Here is a 22,513-nt window from a genome sequence, read left to right on the forward strand (position 1 = left end):
TTGCATTGTACCTGCTCAATAAAGCATCCCATTGTTTTCTTCTAGCTGTTCCTTGGGCCCTAACTACCACCTCAGATTCTCAGTAAATCTTTCAGTTAAGCTAACTCAAAATATTCCCTTCGTAAAACTCCGTAGTAATGTTTACTAGGCTGAGATCTTAGCCGGGATGTTTTCCCCTACTACCCACCAACATGCCTTGGTACTTTCTTTCTGTGCCACCTGAACTTCCCTCACATCCATGATCGATCTCCAAATGTAATTTAGCCCACCAACACACACACTCTGACATGACTACTTGTCACTTGTTTGGTTTGAATTGTGGGGGAAAGAGACGTGTCCATGTACCGACTCCCTACACTTACACTGGCGAACCTTTACTGCAGGGCAGCATTGTAAACCTGCAGTACTGCTGTTGGGATGAAGGATTCGCCTTTTTGCAATGCCAGTCCAAGTTACATGGGTATTGCTCTTCTGTGATCTCAACTAACAAACAACTATTAACGTGCCTTGACATCACCCTTCAGGTGACCTTTTCAGATAGACCACACTATTAAAAATTAATTGCAAAACTTAAAATTAGTGGCCACAAAAAATAATTATTTGACTAATGTGTAGGATGAAGTGTATTCTATTTTTTTTGTATAAATTTAGAGTACCCAATTTTTTTTCCCAATTTTAGAGCCAATTTAGCATGGCCAATCCACCTAGCCTGCACATCTTTGGGTTGTGGGGGTGAAATGCACGCAGACACAGAATGTGCAAACTCTACACGGACAATGACCCGGGGCCGAGATTCAAACCCGGGTCCTCAGCGCTGCAGTCCCAGTGCTAACCATTGCGCCACATGCCACCTAGTGTATTCTGATTTAATCTATCTTTGCATCTGATCGAAAAATCTATCCTCACCCATGCTGTAGTTTCCCGATGTTCCACACCTGATCTTCAGTGTTTTGGATTTTTCTGCAAGATATTTTTGTGGGCTCAGTGTCACAGTTTACTCGTACAGACAGATCTGGCACCCTGGATGAACCAGAGTTTGTCTCTGCTGTTGTGTTATCTACGTTAAATACAGCAAGCCTCGAAGGTTAGATATAGAGACGCTTTATCACCGTACTGCACCTTGCTGGAATGCAGAATGTATCCATACATTTCACCCTCTGCAAGCAGAAGAATGCACAGTATATTCAACTCCAGCTCAGGCTATTAGCAGCTAGACAGATTCATTGAATTTTGAAACAGATAAATATTAAAGCAACTACAAACTTTTACTGACCTTAATGTCAAAAAGGGAACCATTTCTCATGCTCTGAACTTCAATGTTAAACATAATAACTCGCTACTAATAATACTAGTTATCAACTATTACTTGGTCCCCTCATGCTTCCAATTATGTCAGACTGACAGCTGTCTTAGACCATAGAACATACAGCGCAGAAGGAGGCCATTCGGCCCATCGAGTCTGCACCGACCCACTTAAGCCCTCACTTCCACCCTACCCCTGTAACCCAATAACCCCTCCCAACCTTTTTTGGACACTAAGGGCAATTTATCATGGCCAATCCACCTAACCTGCACGTCTTTGGACTGTGGGTGGAAACCGCAGCACCCGGAGGAAACCCACGCAGACACGGGGAGAAAGTGCAGACTCCGCACAGACAGTGACCCAGCGGGGAATTGAACCTGGGACCCTGGCGCTGTGAAGCCATAGTGCTAGCCACTTGTGCTACCGGGCTGCCCATAAAATCTAGGTTCCAAATTTGTTTGAGGGTATTCCCAAATAAAAACATTAAAATGTGAAATAAATCAGAATTTATATTCATAGCGATGCATTCCATTCAGCCCAGGTTATTTCGGCAATCGCTTTCTTTGAACTGTGTGCTCATTCAGTTCCCTTGCACTTCAGGACCCGCTAAGTCCTCCCAGGTAGACATGAAGGTGCCATTATTGGTTCAGTAAATATTCAAAAAAAACGAAAGAAAATGGTCAAATTTAAAATTATTTTTAATACTATTTTTCTTTTTGTTTGGTATCAAGGAGTACTAAAAAAAATTCTACTCCATCACAGGATCAAAAGCCACATAGTTAAATTGTGTGTGTGTTTACCACTGTTAAGTGTGGTGCCCTAAATTCCTGTAAGTCCACTGAGGTTAAAATGGTTCCTCTTAATGGTCACTATCCACTTCCTCAGCACGTAGATCCTTTGTAGCGAGTATATATTTATATACAGAGAGAGAGAGGTTTGCGCAGTGTGCGTAGAGATGAAGACATGGATATCCTGCTGCACATCAGCTGCACTTCCTGACTGGAGAGTCACTAAATGTGAATGCAAAAATTAAATCTGACTAAATCGTCTGCCGCCATTTGCAACCTGCAAATCAGATGAATGAATTGAGCAGAAATTATTATTGTACTCTTCAAATGACAGTGATAAGATGTTTGTGAATGTTCAAACTTGACATTGCATTGAGGCTTGCTTGTTTGGACTCTCGCCTCCGCGAGTCACAAGGATCAGGTTCGAGTCCCACTTCAGGCTTGAATGCAGAAATCAACACTGACACTGCAGAGCACACCGAGGGAGTGCTGCACGGCAAAAGATGCTGTCTTTCCCAGAAGACATTAAACCAAGACTCTACTTGCCTACATGGCTGGGATGTAAAAGACCTCATGGCAATGTTTCAGAGAAGAGCGAGCGAGCTATTGCTCAATAAACATCACTGAAACAGATTATCTGGTCGTACTCGTATTGCTCCTTGTGGGAGCTTGCTGTGTTCAAATTGGCTGCATTACAGCAGTGACAGCGCTTCAAAAAGTACTTTATTAACTATAAAACGTCTGGGTCGTCCAAGGATTGTGAATGCTGTTATATAAATGTATGTATTTTTCCACGGATTTTCTTTTTTTTTTAATTTTGAGTGCCCAATTATTTTTTTCCAATTTAGCGTGGCCAATCCACCTACCCTGCACATCTTTGGGTTGTGAAGGTGAGACCCACGCAGACACGGGGAGAATGTGCAAACTCCACACAGACAGTGACCCGGGGGCGGGATCGAACCCGGGATATCAGCGCCGTGAGGCAGCAGTGCTAACTTTGTAGTAAATATCTGCTTTAAGCTAAATTGTTGCAGAGTTGTCCGCAGTAACCATTTCTAAACATGTTTGTGTCTCCTTTCTGGGCATTGGCTTGAAGTGCAGTTGGAATGCTATTAGTGTTAACTGGAATGCAAACTCTCTGACATGCAGATGTACATCAAAGAAGTGGCTGAAAAAAATAAAATGAAAGGTCAAGACTTTTCTTTTTTTTTGGAGGGTAGCCAGCATCCTGTTCAGCATCACTGTGCTGAGGAACTGATCAGAATTCTTTAACCGTCTCTCTGTTCACCTGGCCGTGAGGAGGGTCTGTTAGATGAGTATTTTTAGTACCATAAATACATTATATTTCTGGAGTTAGTGTGTTGCATAAAGTCTGTGAACCCCATATGCTCCTGTGTGAATGGTAGAAAATAAGCATTCATATCATGGCTTAGCAAGTAATTGAAACATTTCTGACAAAATATTCTTGGGTTGATGTAACTGTTTCACAGGCAAAGGCAATAACCATTTTGAGCACATGATCTCACAACTAGAAGTTAGACGAGTAACTAGTTAATCAGTTTTGTTTTGGAACAGTTTTAAAATCCCTACAGTGCAGAAGAAGGCCATTCGGCCCAGCGAGTCTGCACTGGCCCTTGGAAAGAGCACCCTACCCAAGTCCATGTGTTCACCCTATCCCAGTAACTCTACTAACCTTTTGGTCACTTAAGGGGCAATTTAGCATGGTCAGTCCACCTAACCTGCACATCTTTGGACTGTGGGAGGAAACCGGAGCACCCAGAGGAAACACACGCAGACACAGGGAGGAAGTGCAAACTCCACACAGACAGTGACCCAAGGTCGGAATTGAGCCCGGACCTCAGAGCTGTGAGGCAGCAATGCTAACCACTGCCACTGTACCGCCCCTTGATGATGGTTAACGGATGAATACAGTATCACCCCGGGCATGAGGGGCAGGTTAGCCAGATACACCCAAAGTAGTTGGTTTGTACTCACTGGAACGACGGAGGTTGAGGGGCAACCTGATAGAGGTCTACAAAATTATGAGGGGCATAGACAGAGTGGATAGTCAGAGGCTTTTTCCCAGGGTAGAGGGGTCAATTACTCGGGGGCATAGGTTTAAGGTGCGAGGGGCAAGGTTTAGAGGAGATGTACGAGGCAAGTTTTTTTTACACAGAGGGTAGTGGGTGCCTGGAACTCGCTGCCGGAGGAGGTGGTGGAAGCAGGGACGATAGTGACATTTAAGGGGCATCTTGACAAATACATGAATAGGATGGGAATAGAGGGATACGGACCCAGGAAGTGTAGAAGATTTTAGTTTAGACGGGCAGCATGGTCGGCACGGGCTTGGAGGGCTGAAGGGCCTGTTCCTGTGCTGTACTTTTCTTTGTTCTTTGTTCTAGTCCAATTAGATCTTCAATGCCCACCCCTGAGCAGGTAGCGTCAGGCCCTCCATTTATATCCACAGATCCTCACGTGACATCCTGACCTTTGCTGAGCAGTCAGAGGTGAGGAGACGGTGAGCAGAAGCTGAGTTGCTGTTACACGTGGAGGGAAAGGATTGGCAGACAGCTTGCCCCAGAATTTCCTTGGACGCCTTCCAGCGACTGGCTCACATGCTGCTTTGGCGGAGTGTGGAAGAAGGAAGGTTGTCCACCCTTTGGCTCAGGAATTGACGGCTGGAGGGAGATCGAAAAAAGGAGGTGCAAAATCTGCTGTAAAATCAGGAGGAAAAATAAGTGGAAATGCTTAGAATTTCAAAAATGTTGAAGTTGAGCTCTTGAGAATAAATGGCATTTAGTTATTCAAGTTTTATTTTTCCTACTGGCTTCACCTTTGTTGAAATTCTGAGGGAATAAATAGCAACTTACAGCTGCTGCTGGTTCTTTAGCCAAATTCTGTTTGGTGTAACTGGACCATATCTGAAGATTCTGCAGAGGGAAACTTCATATTTTGAAGAAATTATTTCCATATGAATTGCCCAGAACAATCCAACTAGCACTGTCTTTTGCCATTTTTACTGTAATTTACTCATTTGGGAATTTTCAGCCTGTAGATCCTTTCCAAAGCGCACAGTAGCATTATTACAGCACAAAAACATCAGAGTTTAAAGCTTAACGAAGGAGATAATCCTTGCCATCTTTTTCTTGGGGTACTCAACTTGATATTGCTTCTTATGGCAATCAGACTGTCATCCTCCAGACAATCTTCTGATAAATTTAATGCCATAAATGTGGAAAAAATGGGGATATAAATAAGTTTAACCTATTTGAGACGAGCAGGACCTGTTGGGGCCTCTTAATGTAAGAACAATGAGATAATGAGACCTTGGGGAAACTTTTGCATGTTGTTTGAAGTAATGTTTAATGTGTAAAATTTAGCGCAAGAATCATATCCCGGCACAAGTTTGTAAAGGGAAAAGGAAGTGTAGGAAATTACCGCTATCCTTCATACGTGTGTCCCGATGGCTCCCTCACCGACTCAGTAAGTTTTTCCAGGAAGGATCCAGAGTTGATCCCCTATTTTAGGCTGAGCTAGCTGAACTTGTCTAGAATGGCAGTAATGCACAGCAATTGGCCTCAGCAAGGAAGAGGAACGTTTGTCAGGGCTTCTGCTCGATGTCACTGCAGGAGTTCCTCAGCGTAGTGTCTGCGGCCCAACCATCTTCAGCTGCTTGATCAATTGCCTTCCTCCATTTTTTTTAAATTTAGAGTGCCCAAATCATTTTTTTCCAATTAAGGGGCAATTTAGTTTGGCCAATCCACCTACCCTGCACATCTTTGGGTTGTGGGAGCGAAACCCACGCTAACACGGGGAGAATGTGCAAACTCCACAGAGCCGGGATCGAACCTGGGACCTCGGCGCCGTGAGGCAGCAGGCCTAACCCACTGTGCCACCGTGCTGCCCTGCCTTCCTCCATCATAAGGTCAGGAGTTGCGATGTTCACTGATGATTGCACAGTGTTGAGCAATCTCTGCTCATGAGCACCGCCCCTGCTCATCCTCCCCTCAAGGATACACCAGGATAAACAAACAGTACAAAACCTGCAATCAATATTCAGCTAACACGATAAAACCTTAGTGCTTCAGGATAACTAACGGTGTAGGGAGAGAATATTTTCATCCTTGAAATATTCGCTTCTCTGCAAGCAGATAAAATGACACCAGGGAGTCATTATTATCGGGGAGTAAAATCCAGGATGACAACTGAGGAACGAGGCAGTCATCAGGATAAAGATCACGCCACCGGCGCCTGAGGAAAGTTGACATCTGGAGTAAAACAGGATCCAACACAAATTAGCACGCTTCAGGAGCTTCCAAAGATTCCAACGATCAGAACCACAAGTTTCATTACTTCCATCATGACAAATTGATCGAGGCCAGGCGGCCAACAATTTAGGTTTCCTCAGGGTACAGAAGGCTCGATCGGCTCAGGAAAACCAACCCTCTCGTCCAACATCAGGAACAGCACCACATGGAGCCAGAGGTTGGAAGGCCAACCCAATGACGGGGTCAAATGTGCTCCATCGAATCTGAGCCGCCCACCCTCCAGTTTGAGATTCCCGAAACATAACGGGTCAGTTCTCAAACTCAGCTGGGAGATTCCACACCACCTCACCAGAGACACCAGGCTCCGGAAGGTTCCTCGCTGGTTCCTCCTCATTGTTACCCAAACTCCCGGACCGGACGACAGGCCATGCAACAGGAACTCAACAGTGCGGGGGTGGGCTTCTACCTAAGACGATGCTCTCTCCAACACAAGAACCTCCTTGTGCGCCGCCATCGCCTCCACAGAGGCCCCTCGCAACTCAGGGAATTGGATTTTGATGTCCTGCTCTGCAGAGCCAAGACATTCAGACCGCTTAACTTCATCGCTGGCAGCCATCAGCCGCCGGTGAACATCGTACCATCGGGGCGAGGGGGAGAATCCCTCAAAAGCAGCCCCGACACACAGACAAGGCCCCACGCCAAAAGATTAAAGCCTTTGCACAATAGAGCTGAAACTAGCGAACAACTCTTGGTTCATAGATTAAATTTGGTAAACCAAGAAAAGACCAAAAAAGAGATGCGCACAAGGATAAAAACAAAGAATGAAAGATGAGCAGAGTCAGAGCTTACGGAAACACAGCACTCCCGCGCTCACTTCACCTGATCTCCTGTTCCACAATCTTTTAAATGATATATACAAATGCAAGTTATCATTCTTGCTGTAAAAATTGGGAACAATAGAAGACAGGTTGCTGATTCGCTGTCACCCTTTTTACATGTTATCACAAAACGTCAACACCTATCCCAATGCTTTTTTTTGATAATACTGGAAGGAGAAGAAAATTCATAAGAATATAAACGGGTAGCCAACGTTAGAAATCTGAACTTGGAATGTGTACTATATAGGCGGTATGGTCAGAAATAAAAGATCTTACATTGAGCCTGTTTCAGCTGCAGTGTGTGAAGGTGAAAATGATGATCAAAGTGAATCACAATCATAGAATCCCGACAGTGCAGAAGGAGGCTATTCGGCCCATCAATTCTGCACCGACCTTCCCAAAGAGCACTCTACCCAGGTCCACCCCCCGCCCTACCCCCTCAAGCTAATCTGCATATCCCTGGACACTAAGGGGCAATTTAGCACGGCCAATCCACCTAACCTGCACATCATTGTTCTGTGGGAGGAAACCGGAGCACCCGGAGGAAATGTCTTCAGTGTTCAGAGAGCTGGAGATTGTCGGTATTGAATGACCTGACCTTTGTTCTGCTGCAGCCAGCTAATTTTGCATGTTACCAGAGTTTTACTAGTCGCACAGCCCCTCACGGCACACCGAAGTGAAGGATTGTCTCAGATTGGTACGGCAGCACGGTAGCATTGTGGTTAGCATAATTGCTTCACCGCCTTCCAACATCTGCTTTACAGCTCCAGGGTCCCAGGTTCGATTCCCGGCTTGGGTCACTGTCTGTGTGGAGTCTGCACGTTCTCCCCGTGTGCGTGGGTTTCCTCCGGGTGCTCTGGTTTCCTCCCACTGTCCAAAGATGTGCAGGTTAGGTGGATTGGCCATGATAAATTGCCCTTAGTGTTGGGTGGGGTTACTGGGTTATGGGGATAGGGTGGAGGTGTGGGCTTGGGTAGGGTGCTCTATCCAAGAGCCGGTGCAGACGCGATGGGCCAAATGGCCTCCTTAAGGGCAGCACGGTAGCCTTGTGGATAGCACAATTGCTTCACAGCTCCAGGTTCAATTCCGGCTTGGGTCACTGTCTGTGTGGAGTCTGCACATCCTCCCCGTGTGTGCGTGGGTTTCCTCCGGGTGCTCCGGTTTCCTCCCACAGTCCAAAGATGTGCAGGTTTGGTGGATTGGCCATGATAAATTGCCCTTAGTGTCCAAAATTGCCCTTAGTGTTGGGTGGGGTTACTGAGTTATGGGGATGAGGTGGAGGTGTTGACCTTGGGTAGGGTGCTCTTTCCAAGAGCCGGTGCAGACTCAATGGGCCGAATGGCCTCCTTCTGCACTGTAAATTCTATGATATTGCCGCAAATCCATTGCATAACAGTTATTGTCCTCAAACTGAAGAAATAAGTCCTTATATATGAATAAATAACCGCTGCCGTTATCCTTTTACCACAAAGCCACTGCAGGTATCCAGTCAGGAAAAAGATCAGGGGCTGCTTGTGGCTGCGGATATTTCCCCTGTAGTTTATATTGGCAGACTTTCGCCCTGACCTTTTTTTACACTGTGTACACAACAGGGACATGCAATAAAATAAATCAACACTGCACTTGACAGTGTTCCAGGTCTGCGTCTTTTGTGTTGCCTTTGATCTCTGCATCTACCGACCGCTATAGGAAAACAGACTAATTGTTTGTACTGAAGGTCACTGCAGTGGGAAGAAAACTAAACAGTAGCCCTTCCTTCCCTGCATCAAATCTCCACAGAGTACAAGATGTAGAGAGAAAAGTGCCCCTCAGTTCCCCTGTTGGTAAAGTGTGTGTGGAACTCGGCTAAACCTAACAATAGAGTCCCAGCTCTAGATTCTCTGATCTGTATTGCATTTGACCATCGCAGCCAGCAAATGGAATGGGTGCTTAATTTAAATCACATAGATAAAGGAATAGAAACTATTGTTCCCACTGTTGGAAAATGTGCTTGTGTGACAACAGGGTGAGAGTAGGAACCAGCAAATCGCCACAGCTGAATACCTAGGAACATCAGAGTAGACTAGTTAGCGCCTTTGAGCCTCTTCCACTGTTCAGTGAAATCATGGCTGATCTGCAACGGAACTCCTTATATCCGCCTTTTCCCATATTCCTTAATATCTATTTTTTTATTCCTTTGCAGAGTTACGAAGCCAGAGCTCAGAGTGTGGACAGGAGCAAACCCCTAATCCAGCTCCTCTCCTGCTCCAAAAACCAATTCAAATTGAATCCAATTCATGGTCCCCACAAGAGAGACGTACCAGATCCAGGCATTACAACTGACCTCACGCTCATCTTAGCCAAAAGACCGAGAAGCCAAATCTCTTAATATCTTTGATGAAAATAAATTAATCAATCTCGGGTTTAAAGTTTACAGTTCATGTAGCATCAATTCTAGTTTTCATAAGAAGGTCTCAAACATCTACTATTCTTCCTGTGCAGAAGCGTTTCCCAATTTCACTCCTGAAAGGTCTTTTAGATTGTGTCCCCGAGTGCTAGACTTCTCCAACTATCAGATATTGTTCCTCTATCCACCCTATCTGTTCTCCTTAATATCGTGAGAACTTTCATCAAATCACCCCTTAACCTTCTAAATTCGCAAAGGCCTGATCGAGGGACCTGGTGAGGGGAAGGGAGTGGGGTGGCATTGGCTGCCGTGAACCACTCTCTCTCTCTCTCCCCCCCCCCCCCCCCCCCCCCCCCCAACCCCTCCCAGGTGGTGTGTGTGGCTGGGGTCATGGGGGAGGAGTGGTTCACAGCAGGCCCATCCGCCCCTGGCATCCAGAAACCTAGGCCTCTGGTGGCTGTAGTACAGGTGGCAGTCACCTCTCCCATACAATAGAGGTGGCAGCCTCCAGCTGGCAGCTCCCAGCGGGGAAGGCCTGCTGATGCCCAGTTACGTGCCTGAACACAGAAGACCTTCCCTAAAAGAGGCACCGTGAGGCTCTCGCCAGCTCTCCTGCCTACGTTCAATACTCTCTCCAGTTGCCAGCACTTTGCTCACTGTGGAGGAATGGGTGAAAGACCAGAGGGAGTTTGGTGTTCTCTTTACAGTGCCTGGATGTGTGCCCATAGACTGGCCCAGCTAAAGCAGGCTGGTACTCTGAAAGACACAATGTTGAATAAAAATCCTTGAAACAATTTGAAGAAATATATTGATCTACCAAAAAGATTCTATTATAAAATTTATTATATAAATTGTTTTAACTTTGTGCAAGATATTTGCAATCTTCCAAGACTTGCACTGGCTCCCATGGACCAGTTAATGTACTTCTTGGGCGAAGAATTCAAAATGTTTTAACTTGTTAAAGAGTGGGGCAATGTGTTTTTTGGTTGTTTTTTTTTGCTGTGTTCTCCTGGAAGCGGAGGGAAAATCCAACAAGGCAGTCAAACAAAGATTTCATTCATCACAATCATTGCACAGTAAAACTCCTACAGCACAATGCAAGCACACTGTGATTCCTCCCCCAGAGTCGGCAGTGAATGGGAGAGGACTTGATACAAACTATCGTATTATTCAGGCCTCACACATGGACTGGAATAGATTATATTGTCATTCATTGCCACATGATCTCCTAGTCGTGCATATCAAATACTGATAAGTTTCTCATTGTACTTCAAATTAATGTTTTAGTGAATATATGGGTTTTATTGGAGTCGTCAGAAATATTAACTAGGAGATGGCACGACGGCGCAGTGGTTAGCACTGCTGCCTCGCGGCGCCGAGGACCGGGTTTGATCCCGGCCCCGAGTCACCGTCCGTGTGGAGTTTGCACATTCTCCCCGTGTCTACATGGGTCTCACCCCCACAACCCAAAAGTAAGATGGAAAAGTAGATGGGCAATGCTACATTGCCCTTTAGTTGGAAAAGAAAAGAAAAGAATTGGGTACTCTAAATTTATTTTTAAAAATTAATTGGTATTGAATCCAGATTGTGTTATCCATGCGAACATGACTCAAGAGCATCAACACAACCTGTTTATTTTATTATTATTTTTTCCAATTAAGGGTCCATTTAGCGTGGCCAATCCACCTACCTTGCACGTCTTTTGGGTTGTGGAGGTGAGACCCACGCAGACACGGGGAGAACGTGCAAACACTACATGGACAGTGACCCGGGGCCGGGATTTAACAGATCCTCAGTGCCTTGAGGCAGCAGTGCTAACCATTGCGCTACCGTGTCACCCCTTGCACAACCTGTTTATGACTTGAGATGATTTCTCCTTACTTAGCTATGTAAACTTACCAGCATCCTTGTGCAATCTGAATTGCCAATGATGCTTGCTGTGGGGAAGTGAAGAGGGCTGGGATTCTCCCCCAACCGGTGGACGGGCCGTACCGACGCCAAAGAGTGGCGGGAACCACTCCGGCGTTGGGCCACCCGGAAGTTGTGGAATCCTCCGCACTTCCGCGGGCTAGGCCGGCGCTGGAATGGTTGGTGCCGTGCCGGCGCGAGTTGGCACATGCACGGGAGCGCCAGCATGTTCTGGCGCATGCGCAGAACCGCAGGTGTGATCCCTGCGCATGCGCAGGGGGTTTCTTCTCTGCGCCAGCCATGGCAGATCAGTGGGCCCCGATTGCGGGCCAGTCCACCGTGGGGGTCCTCCCCAGGGCCTGATCCTCTCTTTCCCCCCCCCCCCCCCCCCCCCCCACAAGGACCCCGCTGACCGCCGTCAGAGCCAGGTCCCGCCGGTATGGACCTTGTGTATTTCAAGCCGGCGGGATTGGCCGAAAACAGGCGGCCGCTCGGCCCATCGGAGCCTGGAGAATCGCCGGGGGGGGGGGGCACTGCGAACATCCCCCGACCGGAGCGACGTGATCCCCGCCCCGCCAAAAAACCGGCGCCGGAGAATTCGGCAGCCAGCGGCGCGGAGCGACTCACCCCCCCCCCCCCCCCCCTCCCGGGGGGATTCTCCATCCCGGGGGGGGGACAGAGAATCGTGCCCGAGATGTAACAAGGGGAAAACAATATTTGTGGTGTTTTTTTTATTGGAAAAGCAGAATAGAACCATAGAGAAGATGCAGCACAGATGGAGGCTGTTCGGCCCATATTGACCGTGCCGACCAAAGACACCCAGGTGCCCTTTCTAATCCCACCTTCCTGCACATGGCCCATAGCCTTGCAGCTCACAGCACATTAGGTGCAGATCCAGATACTTTTAAAAAGAGTTGAGTCTCTTTCTCCTCCACCATCCTCAGTCACCACCTTCTGTGTAAAAACGTTTTTTCACAAGTCTCCTCACATCCTTCTGCCACCTAGCTTCAATTTTTGACCCCTGGTTTTTGAACACTCTGCCACAGGAAACCGGTTCCTCCATCTCTACCCCTCACTATTTTGGATACCTCAATTGTGTCACCCCCTCAGTTCCAAGAAAAACAACCCCAACCCGTCCAATTTCTCCTCGTAGCTACCATTCTCCAGCCCTGGCAGCATTCTAGTAAATCTCTGCGTTCTCTCCAAAGCAATTAATTAGGTAACAGTAAAAGAGCCCTTTATTGTCCAGACTGCCAGTTGGCCATAGCTGTTGCTAAGTTAATTTATTGGTGTTTTAGAGCAAGTAGGGGACAAGGCAGGGTTAGAGTATGATGGACGTTACAGGGTCCTATCCAATGGTGCTCCTGTAGAACCTATGTCATTCTTTCTTGTGTGTAGGTTTTGTGTCAATCAGCAAGCTTACCATGCAGTTTAAGTTATTTTTACAATTTCCTAAAATAAGTCTTCAGAGTTCAAAGTTCCAAATATACTACCTCAATTTTCAAATAGTGCTATTATTCTATTGCCAAGTGAGGTACTGCACAGGGGAGGTGGATGATGTGAAGGCCATCTTCATCTGTCCTTCAATTTGAGAATTATGTCAAATGGGGGCCATGTATGTTTGCAATGTGACTGCACAGGCCGATCCCAAATATTATTTTAGTGAAACAGTCCATTAAAAGAGGAGCAACATCAATTTGCCAGTTTATTCCTCTTTTGGAAATGAAGCCTTAATAAAGTAATCATCTGCCGGATGTTTGCCTTTAAACAGTAGCACAGTGGTTAGCACAGTTGCTTCACCGCTCCAGGGTTCCAGGTTTGACTCCTGGCTTGGGTCACTGTGCAGAGTCTGCATGTTCTCCCCTGTCTGTGTGGGTTTCCTCCGGGTGCTCCGGTTTCCTCCCACAGCGTAAAGATGTGCAGGTTAGGTGGATTGACCATGATAAGTTGCCCTGAGTGTCCAAAAAAGGTGAGGAGAACAGGGTGGAGGTGTGGGCTTAAGTAGGGTGCTCTTTCCAAGAGCCAGTGCAGACTCGATGGGCCAAATGGCCTCCTTCTGCACTGTAAATTCTATGATTAATCGTTTAATTACAACTGATTTAGCTATATTTTCCTGTGGTTTGCTGTTTTCCCCACACCCCTGCCCCATTATGTTTCCCCCACCACCACTATTTCTCCATCTGATTATTCTTCCCAATAGACTGACTTTTATCATTGCAAGACATGCGTATCAAGGTTTAATACTGAACTATCAAAATATGAAGCCATGGCTCCTGGTTATAGACTTTGCTACAGATATGCAGGTGGTGTTGCCTCACAACGTGACAGATGTGACTATTATGGATACAGAAAAGAGAAAGGCGACCTGTTATTAACTTGGAGTTTGAATTTAATAGATACTCTCCAATCTGTAATTCACCTCTGATTGACTTCACCCTGGCAATGGCAATTAGATTTTATTGTGCTAAAGATCTGCATAAACAATGCAGATCTTGTGTGTTTCATGGTGTGATGTTCTTGTCAGATGTATGACGTACTGTGAGCAAAGTCAGGGACATCTACCAGTAAATTGAAAACTCTTGTATCTGACATTTGTTTTATTGCAGACGTCACATTTTGTTGCATATATAAAAACGTTTTTCAAAGAAACAAAGTTAGCCAATGCTAGCTTATTCAAGGTTTTTATTAGACAAGGGTATTCAAGGGTGACAGAACCACGGTGGGTAAATGGAATTAAGATACAGAACAACCCAGAGCAACATTGCAACATCTCGAGGGATTGAATGGCCTACTCCTGTTCCTGTGGCCTGGAGACTGAAATTAGAAACCGCTCCAATTGACACCAGGAGGCCCCGGTGCAGACATAATGGGCCAAATGGCCTCTTTTTGCGCCGTAACACTTCTGTGATTCTGAGAATTACCTGGCTTCGCCTACATTACTCAACAGTGTTGGAGCCTTGAATAGTCGAGGCCCAATTAAACACAACTGTCTCTTATTGATGAACTACCGTGTTTCCGACTATAGCCTAACCACAGGGGAAACCGGCGACGTGTCCCACCCAGAAGGACATGGGTGTCAGGTCCACAGGAACACCACCACCTGCAAGTATTCCTCTGAGACATGACCACCCTGACTTGAAACTATATCGCCATTCCTTCATTGTCGCTGGCCTGAAACCCCCTAAGAGCACTGTGGGTGCACCGACACCACAAGTACTGCTGTGATGCCATAAAGTGACTCACCACCGCCTTCTCTCAGAGTCGGGTCATAAATACTGACCTAGCCAGCGACGTACATATCTTGTGAATGGATTTTTTAAAATCTGTCAACGAAAGAGTTTTTAGAAAAGCGCACTTGGGACAGCCATTATTCTCACTTTTAAAAATAAGCAATTTTTAAAAAACATTTCTCTTTGCACTGATACTTGTGCTCTATTTTAAAGTTCATTCCTGGGGGGTTTACTTTGGCTGAATGTACTGAGACCAACAGCTGGGCATTGTTTTTAGAATCTCCATTGTCTCTTTAGATGGAGCACTTTACATTGAACGGATTGAGGTTTGAGCTGGAAACTCCCCAGATATAAAATAACTTCCCTAATCCCAGATTGCCGCTGCTGCAGGCCATTAGATTGCTGAGGGAAGGGAGTGAGCATCAACCATCCACATAGGGAGGGAAGGAAACTTGTCTTCGGGCATTCCTGTGCTATAAGCCTGGGAGGAGATTTTCCACAGTGTCTACAGCCGTTCGAGCAAGATCTTAGGAATACCAAGTAAATCTCTCTGGAAAAAATGTCACAAATTTCACCTGACAATGAAGTCAATGATGGATCCATTTAATTCTTTCTTATAAATTGTGGCTGCCACCTTTGTACAGGAAAGTGAAGACTAAGGGTTCGTTTTGACGGAAGGAAAGACAGTCCCATTTTGGGCACGAATAGCAGGGTTTTTCTCGGAGCCTGCCTGGAGCACCGAGAATGTCACTGATATCAAACGGGGTTTTGTTTTTTTGACGGGAGGGCTCTCTGCAGGGAACACTCTGCAGAGGCTGTACTTACCTCACATTCTTAAACGTCACCCCGATCTCTCACTTCCAGGATGGTAGTACCAACGTTCCCAAATGACATGGGGAGTCCCAGGGTACCACCCTGCCCAGAGCCCGACCACAAGGGGGCCTCCGATCATCTGAGAGGACCCCCCCCACACCCAAGTGCCATTATGCTTGGTCCACGGCTGTGGAAATCAGAGCTAAACAACGCCACGGTGAAGTCTCCCAGGCACGGCCGTTCGATCCCGGGCTAGGGATACTCCGGTTCAGACCTATTTAAGTGAAGCTAGCGGTGAGATCCAGCTCGCAACGTCTCGCGAGATCTTGTTGGATTTTACGAGGCTCCCCTGGGCATTGTAATTCTCGTGAGAGGCCTCCCGCGAGATTTAATGGCCTTGCTGCGTCACCGGGTCAGGAGCATTGAGGCCGTACGATTGTGCTCAATGTTTCTAGGTGTGCAATTGTGCTAAATAAACGTGATAAATATTTGGAAAGGTTTGAAACTTCGTAAAAGAAATACATTTATATGTGAAATAAAATGTTAAACATTGTTGGAATCAAATAGAAACAGAAAATGCTGGGAATACAAAACAGGTCTGTCGTTAGCTGAAAAGAGAAAAGACAGGTTCATTTTATCTGCCCTTCCATAGTTTTAGGGGACAATGACGAAGTCATATTGCTCCATGGTAGCATATCCTGGAGAAGTGCATCAAGATGTCAGGATCCGCTCACTATGTTGTCCTCGAGACTAAAGGAGAGTAGCCAACTATGGTGAAAGGGAGAAAATAGCACCGGGCAGTTGAAGAACTATGGGACCAGGCAGAATCGGTGTATCATCTGCTCCGGCTGAAGCATTAAACCAAGGTCCTGTCCACCTGTTCCTTTGGTACATGTGGCTGTTAACGATCACATGGCACTATTCAAGGACAAACGGTGTTTGCTGCTGGTACCAGGACCACCATTCTTCATTCAACAAAAACAGATTAACTGGGCACTGCTTCCATTTTGTTTTGTGGGATCTTGCTGTGTATAAAATGATCACCATCTTGGACTGGATAAAGCAAATTCTAAATGGGATTATGCTCATGACATGAATGAGATATTGTTCCTGAGGAGCTTTGTGGGATGAGGTACGGTCTTATGTAAACACCAGGGTTTTTTTTTTGGCTGTTCAGCTGGTTCAAAATGATGAACATCCAAACTCTCCCGAAGCACATTCTAATTATTTTATTTTCTCAATCCTATAGGTGGTAATGGCACCTCATGAAGCATCTGTGGTGTTTGTGGATAATTACATCAAACTGCTGGCTGATTGTAGCACGGACACATTCCAGAAAGTTCTTGACATGAAGGTGAGGTCTTCAGAAATATATCTGACAAATTGGGGTGCTAAATTAGAACCTCAGAATTGTGTACAGCTGAGCCTTGGGCATAGAAATGTAAGAAATAGGAGCTGGAGTAGGCCATTCGGCCCCTCAAACCAACTCCACTATTTAACTAGATCATGGCTGATCATCCTCCGCCACTTCATTTTCCCATACCATCGCCATATCAACTTGATATTTTTAATGTCTGGAAATCTATCAATCTTGTTTTGAACATAATCAACGGTTGAGCTTCCACAGCCCTCTGGGGTAGAGAATTCCAAAGATTTGTCACACTCTATGTGAAGAAATTCTTCCTCATTTCAGTCCTAAATGGCCTAACTCTTATTCCGAGACTATGTCCCCTGGGTCTAGACCCCCAGCCAGGGAAATGTCCTTCCTGCATCTACCCTGCCGTGCGTGCCCTGTAAGAATTTTGTATGCTTCGATGATATCACCCTTCGTTATTCTAAACTCCGGAGTAGTACAGGCACAGCCTTCTCCGACGACAATCCCACCATCTCCAGAATCAAGCCAGGTGAACCTTTGTTCCACTCCCTCTGTGGGAAGCGTATCATTCCTTCGGTAAGGAGACCAAAACTGTACACGTTGGTCACAGAACTAACAGCTTGCATTGCCGAGTTGAACAGAAGAAAACATGAATCCTGGAAATTCATGGTAGATCTGCCAGAATCTGTAAGAATGAATTTGATTGATGTTTGGAATGGAACATTTGACCTGACAACACACCTCTAAACCTTTGTCTCTTTCTGATTTGAGCAATTGCCACATTCTCTGTTTGAATTTAAGTGGAAGTGCAAGAGGTTCCTGGGTCAGAGGGCCTGGCCCACCAAACTGGGTACAGTCGCACAGTGGCTGCAGTGTTGGATTAGCAAGCGAAAGGTCACTCGGCAAGTTGTGAAATTGGATACGAGGCCATTCAAAAGCGTGAGATAACCCGTGAATTAGCCACTGATATCCACAAGCTGTAACCCAACTGCAGAATGTAACAAATCAATGAAAGAGTAATTGGGGACAGTCTCGAATGCGAGTGACGGATAAAGAGGGGCAGAGACAGTCACAGGAGCTCAGATGATAGTTGACCAGTGGTGACGAGGATTGTGTATTTTTTGCTATGCCCCGTCACAGCTTCTCTTTGCAACTCTTCAGAGAGAAGCGATGGCCCTCCTTTCAGCACAGCTGCCTACCAGCGTGCCCAAGATCGCAAACTCATCAACTGGGGAATTACCAGTCAGTGTACACATTTGTCATTCAGCAGCAGCTTATTAGAACACGGCCCTTTAATTACACCTCCCTAAGTCTGGGATACGCAAAATAAAATCAATTCTCCTAGAATTTTAAGAACTTACTTTTGGAAACCCTAAAATCACAAGCAACTGAATATTAAATGAGACTTTTAATTAGTGAGGTGCACCAAATTGTAGCTCTGTGGGTGAGTTACTATGCTTTTTTACAGGTGCGGTCACTGAGACAGAGATAACTAGCAGCTTTAAACAAGGTGTGGGATAATTATACAGCATGCACAGCACGGAACGAGGCCATTCAGCCCCAACAGTTCGATACCAGTGTTTAAAGTGCCTCCCTCCCCTCTTTGTCTAACCTTATCAGCATAGACTTCTATTCCTTTCTCTTGTCATTTTTATCTAGCTTCTTCCTACATGTGTCCAGGTTACTCTCTTCGGCCTTTCTTTAGGGTAAATCCAAGTAGCAGCTTTAATATGTAGCTGTAAATTATAAGAAGAATTATTATTTTGGTACAAATGCCCCTTTTCTGTATTGCAGGGACTGAAGAGGAGTGAACAGAGCAGCATGCTGGAGCTTTTCCGACAGCGGTTACCCACCCCTCCTTCGGGTGCAGAGAACAGTTTAGCCACATCGCTATCTGCCCCGTCCCCTGAACAGGAATCTTCCAGGATCCGTAAACTAGAGAAACTCATTAAAAAGAGACTGTAAACTAAATGTAGCATAGATCGGGTTTCGTGAGATAACTGCTCTGCCCGGTGGCCAAATCGGCAACGGCTCTTTCTTTTCCTCTTCTCCTCCTCCTCTCCATCTCCCCCCCCCCCCCCCCCCCCCCCCCACCTGTTTACCCTCCTTTTTGTCCTCTTCATCCTCTTCCTTCACAGGAGCGGCAGCTGTTCAGTCTGTTTTGTTTCTGTACCTGGAGATGTGAATTCACCTATCGCAACTGTGGTAAGCTTTCCAGCTGAGGAAACCTCCAGCAGACCAGGCGTAGAGACCACTCCGAAGCTTATTGTCTTAACTCTTGTCCTATTATTTTGGTTTGGATTCAGAAGTCTAAGCTGCCTGAGCAGTTTCATGTTCTGAGATTGCATGGGAGGCTCAGAATTTACCTGGATATACCTTAAACTCAGCGAGTTTCAATGTCACTGGCGTGTTGCATTAAAGATCATTTTGTGTTCATTGAGGGTTTGATGCAGTCGCGGAGGTACAGTCGTCCAAGAGTTTGAGGCAGCAGGCCCTCCGAACATGAAAGTGGAACACTTATTAGCAGTGGACTGATTGCCCAGCAATTGACTGGAACGTTAAAAGCAGGGCCCACAACTCTTCAGGACCCAACCTGTTCTGTTGGAATTGGAAAGATCCCATTCTGGTGACAGACTTGACCAGATGGGATTGTTATCGAAATACTAGCTATTGCTCACTCAAGTTACAAAACCCGATTTGATCACCTATCGCAACTGCGGTAAGGTTTCCAACTGAGGAAACTCTGATCAACTCTGGGTCTTGGATTTGCTCGGTTGAAACCCTTTACTGGCTGGAATAGTGAGAAGTGCAATTCCCTTTCTTCAAAGGAATATTTTACAGTTTGCATGTTTGTCCTGGAGTGCATTTTCTGGAATACATTCCGGAAACCCTCAGAGTATTACCAGGACTTTGAGTACAGAAACCTTTTGTTAAGGGCAAGAACACAAAGAGTATCTGATGCCCTCACTCACTTTGTGATCCCAAAGACCTCACAATACAGGACTTTAAGTGACTTGGTGTATCTGCAAAATAGTTACAGATATTAACAACTCTCTACGTGACAAAGTAACAGTAAAGAAGTATAAAATATGCTGACTTTATTAAATCTACTACTCTTCAAATGAAATAGGGTGGTGCAGTAGCTCAAGCAGTTGAGAGTTGCATTCGCAAATGGAGTTTGTGTGCTAACTCTCTCATTTGATTGTTAATTGGCTTTGTCAGGATGGCACGGTGGCCCAGTGATTAGCAATACTGCCTCACGGAGCCGAGGACCCGGGGTCAATCCTGACCCTGAGTCACTGTCCGTGTGGAGTTTGCACATTCTCCCCGTGTTTGTGTGGGTCTCATCCCCACAACCCAAAGATGTGCAGGGTAGGTGGATTGGTCACACTAAATTGCCCCTTAATTGGGAAAATAAAAAATAATTGGGTACTATAAATTTATTTTTTTTAAACGGTCATTGTTAAGAAAGTAAGTGATCTTGGGAGAAGAGTTAAGATACAGTTCATCTAATTTAATTCACATATCAGCGTTAGCAGTGGTTGATGCTGAAGAACCAAAGGGCATGGGAAGCGAGAGCACTTTTGTTTCTCCTCTGGGCCTTGGGTTTGATTTTGAGTAATGCTCGGATGAAAACCTTTACTGGCTGGAAAAGTGAGAAGTGATATAAACTTGGGCAATCTCAATATAGTCCCTCATAGGTAGCATCTCGCAACATGTCAGACAACTGATAAAAAGGGGAAGATGAAATTGGCACGGGCATGGAACGTATGCTGTTTTGAGGTAGGATTAAGAGACATTGTAAAGGAATAGTGGAGACTGTACCTTACACAGAACCCACACTTGGTCTGATCTGAAAGCAACTGATGCTGGCTTCAAATAGTGGAGATACTTTAAATTTCCATGAGAAGTTCATTTTTGTAACTTTAAGAGCAGAAGCACTCCCCCACCAACACAGCACGGACCCTTGTGAGCAGAACTTTCTGTAACGGGGAGAAGACGACCATTTTTGGAATAGCTGGATTTCATTTTTTGGTTTCGGTGCAAACATTCTACGGTGACCCTCATGGACTTTACAAAAAATCATTCCCATTGTCAAAACAGCTATACCTGCATCAACACGTTCATGCTACACTTCATCAAATTTGCTTCAATGTGTTTGCACTACATTCCATACTTAATTCAAATTGGATAATTCACGTTATCTAGCACAAAGATTGAGTAGACTGTAATTTCCCTTGTGATTACACAGGCTGAACTGGTTGCTGTTAATGTCGAGCAATCATTGTCAATTCACGCAGCAGATTTTAAAGACATGGGACTCTATATAAAATTCAAAACAACGTGTTGGTACTCATTTTAAACCCTAAAAAAATACCATTGCCTTCACACGCACAGGCAAATATACCCACTGGCTGTCAATATTGTTCCAGTTTTACACGTTTTTTTATATCTCTGCTAAAGCCTTGCTGGGGGTAGTTTCATGTAGACATACTGCCCATCAGTACCTTAATCAGCTGCTACCTTTCATGTCCAAGACACGAATCGTAGTAGGTTGTTCTACCACGGGGACCAATTCAGCCAGGCTCATTCCTCTACCTTATCCTATCCTATCTTCACCGGACTTCCAGAAATATTTAAATAAACGCAAAATACTGCGGCTGCTGGAAATCTGAAATAACAACAGCAGGTGCTGGAAAAACTAACAGGTCTGGCAGAGTGTGAGTAGAGAGAAACAGAGTCCGTGTGACCCTTCTTCAGAGCTCTGCTCTGTTTTCCCAGCACTTGCTGTTTCAATTCAGAAATATGTACTTGCCAACAACACGGGCAACTGGGTAGCAATCAGGTGCGGCAGCCCTCTGAGCCTGGTTTCTGCCTCTTTCCCCTTTCCTCACCCACAACCCAGGTATGGTGGCTAATCATAGTGGCCCAATTGTGATCCGTTGAGATGAATGAATTCACCAGGAATCGAACCTAGATCAAGAATTCCAATTCTGTACAGCATAATTCTGCATCCATTCGGGGATCGAGAAAATCCTTGGAACTGTATGTTTACATTCCAGTTTTTAATAAATAACGTAACCAACATTAGAAACTGGAATTAAATAAATTCAGTGACTGCATTTGAACTTCATTGGTTGTAGAGTGCTTTGGGATGTCATAAAAGATGCGATACAAATGCCAATGCTTCCTTAACTGGTCTGTTTCTTGACTGCCGCTTTCCATCACTCTCCTTTGAAACTCGAGGAAAGTGATGTGTTTTTGTTATTTTGTATAAGAATAAGAGAATTGTCTCTTTAACTTAAAGAATGATGTGGAGATGCTGGCGTTGGACTGGGGTGAGCACAGTAAGAAGTCTTACAACACCAGGTTAAAGTCCAACAGGTTTGTTTCAAACACTAGCTTTCGGAGCACTGCTCCTTCCTCACTTGAGGAAGGAGCAGTGCTCCGAAAGCTAGTGTTTGAAACAAACCTGTTGGACTTTAACCTAGTGTTGTAAGACTTTTTACTTACTTAAAGAAAGTTAAGCAGGGGCAACCATTTGGTGTTTGTGAAGAAACTTG

The 22,513-nt window shown here is 45.4% G+C and overlaps 1 protein-coding gene across 1 annotated transcript in view; it reads left to right on the forward strand.

Moving 5' to 3' along the window:
* vps53 (VPS53 subunit of GARP complex) overlaps positions 1-22,134 on the forward strand; it is a 269,146-nt gene extending 247,012 nt beyond the window's left edge. Inside the window, exons 21-22 of the mRNA XM_038814428.1 lie at positions 16,824-16,928; positions 18,744-22,134. Coding sequence (XP_038670356.1) covers positions 16,824-16,928; positions 18,744-18,914 — 276 coding nt within the window. The 3' untranslated portion in view covers positions 18,915-22,134. The remainder of the gene's footprint in view (positions 1-16,823; positions 16,929-18,743) is intronic.
* The last annotated feature ends 379 nt before the right edge of the window (positions 22,135-22,513 follow it).

This window comes from Scyliorhinus canicula, chromosome 12 (genome assembly GCF_902713615.1).
Source record: "Scyliorhinus canicula chromosome 12, sScyCan1.1, whole genome shotgun sequence".
Taxonomy (NCBI): Eukaryota; Metazoa; Chordata; class Chondrichthyes; order Carcharhiniformes; family Scyliorhinidae; genus Scyliorhinus; species Scyliorhinus canicula.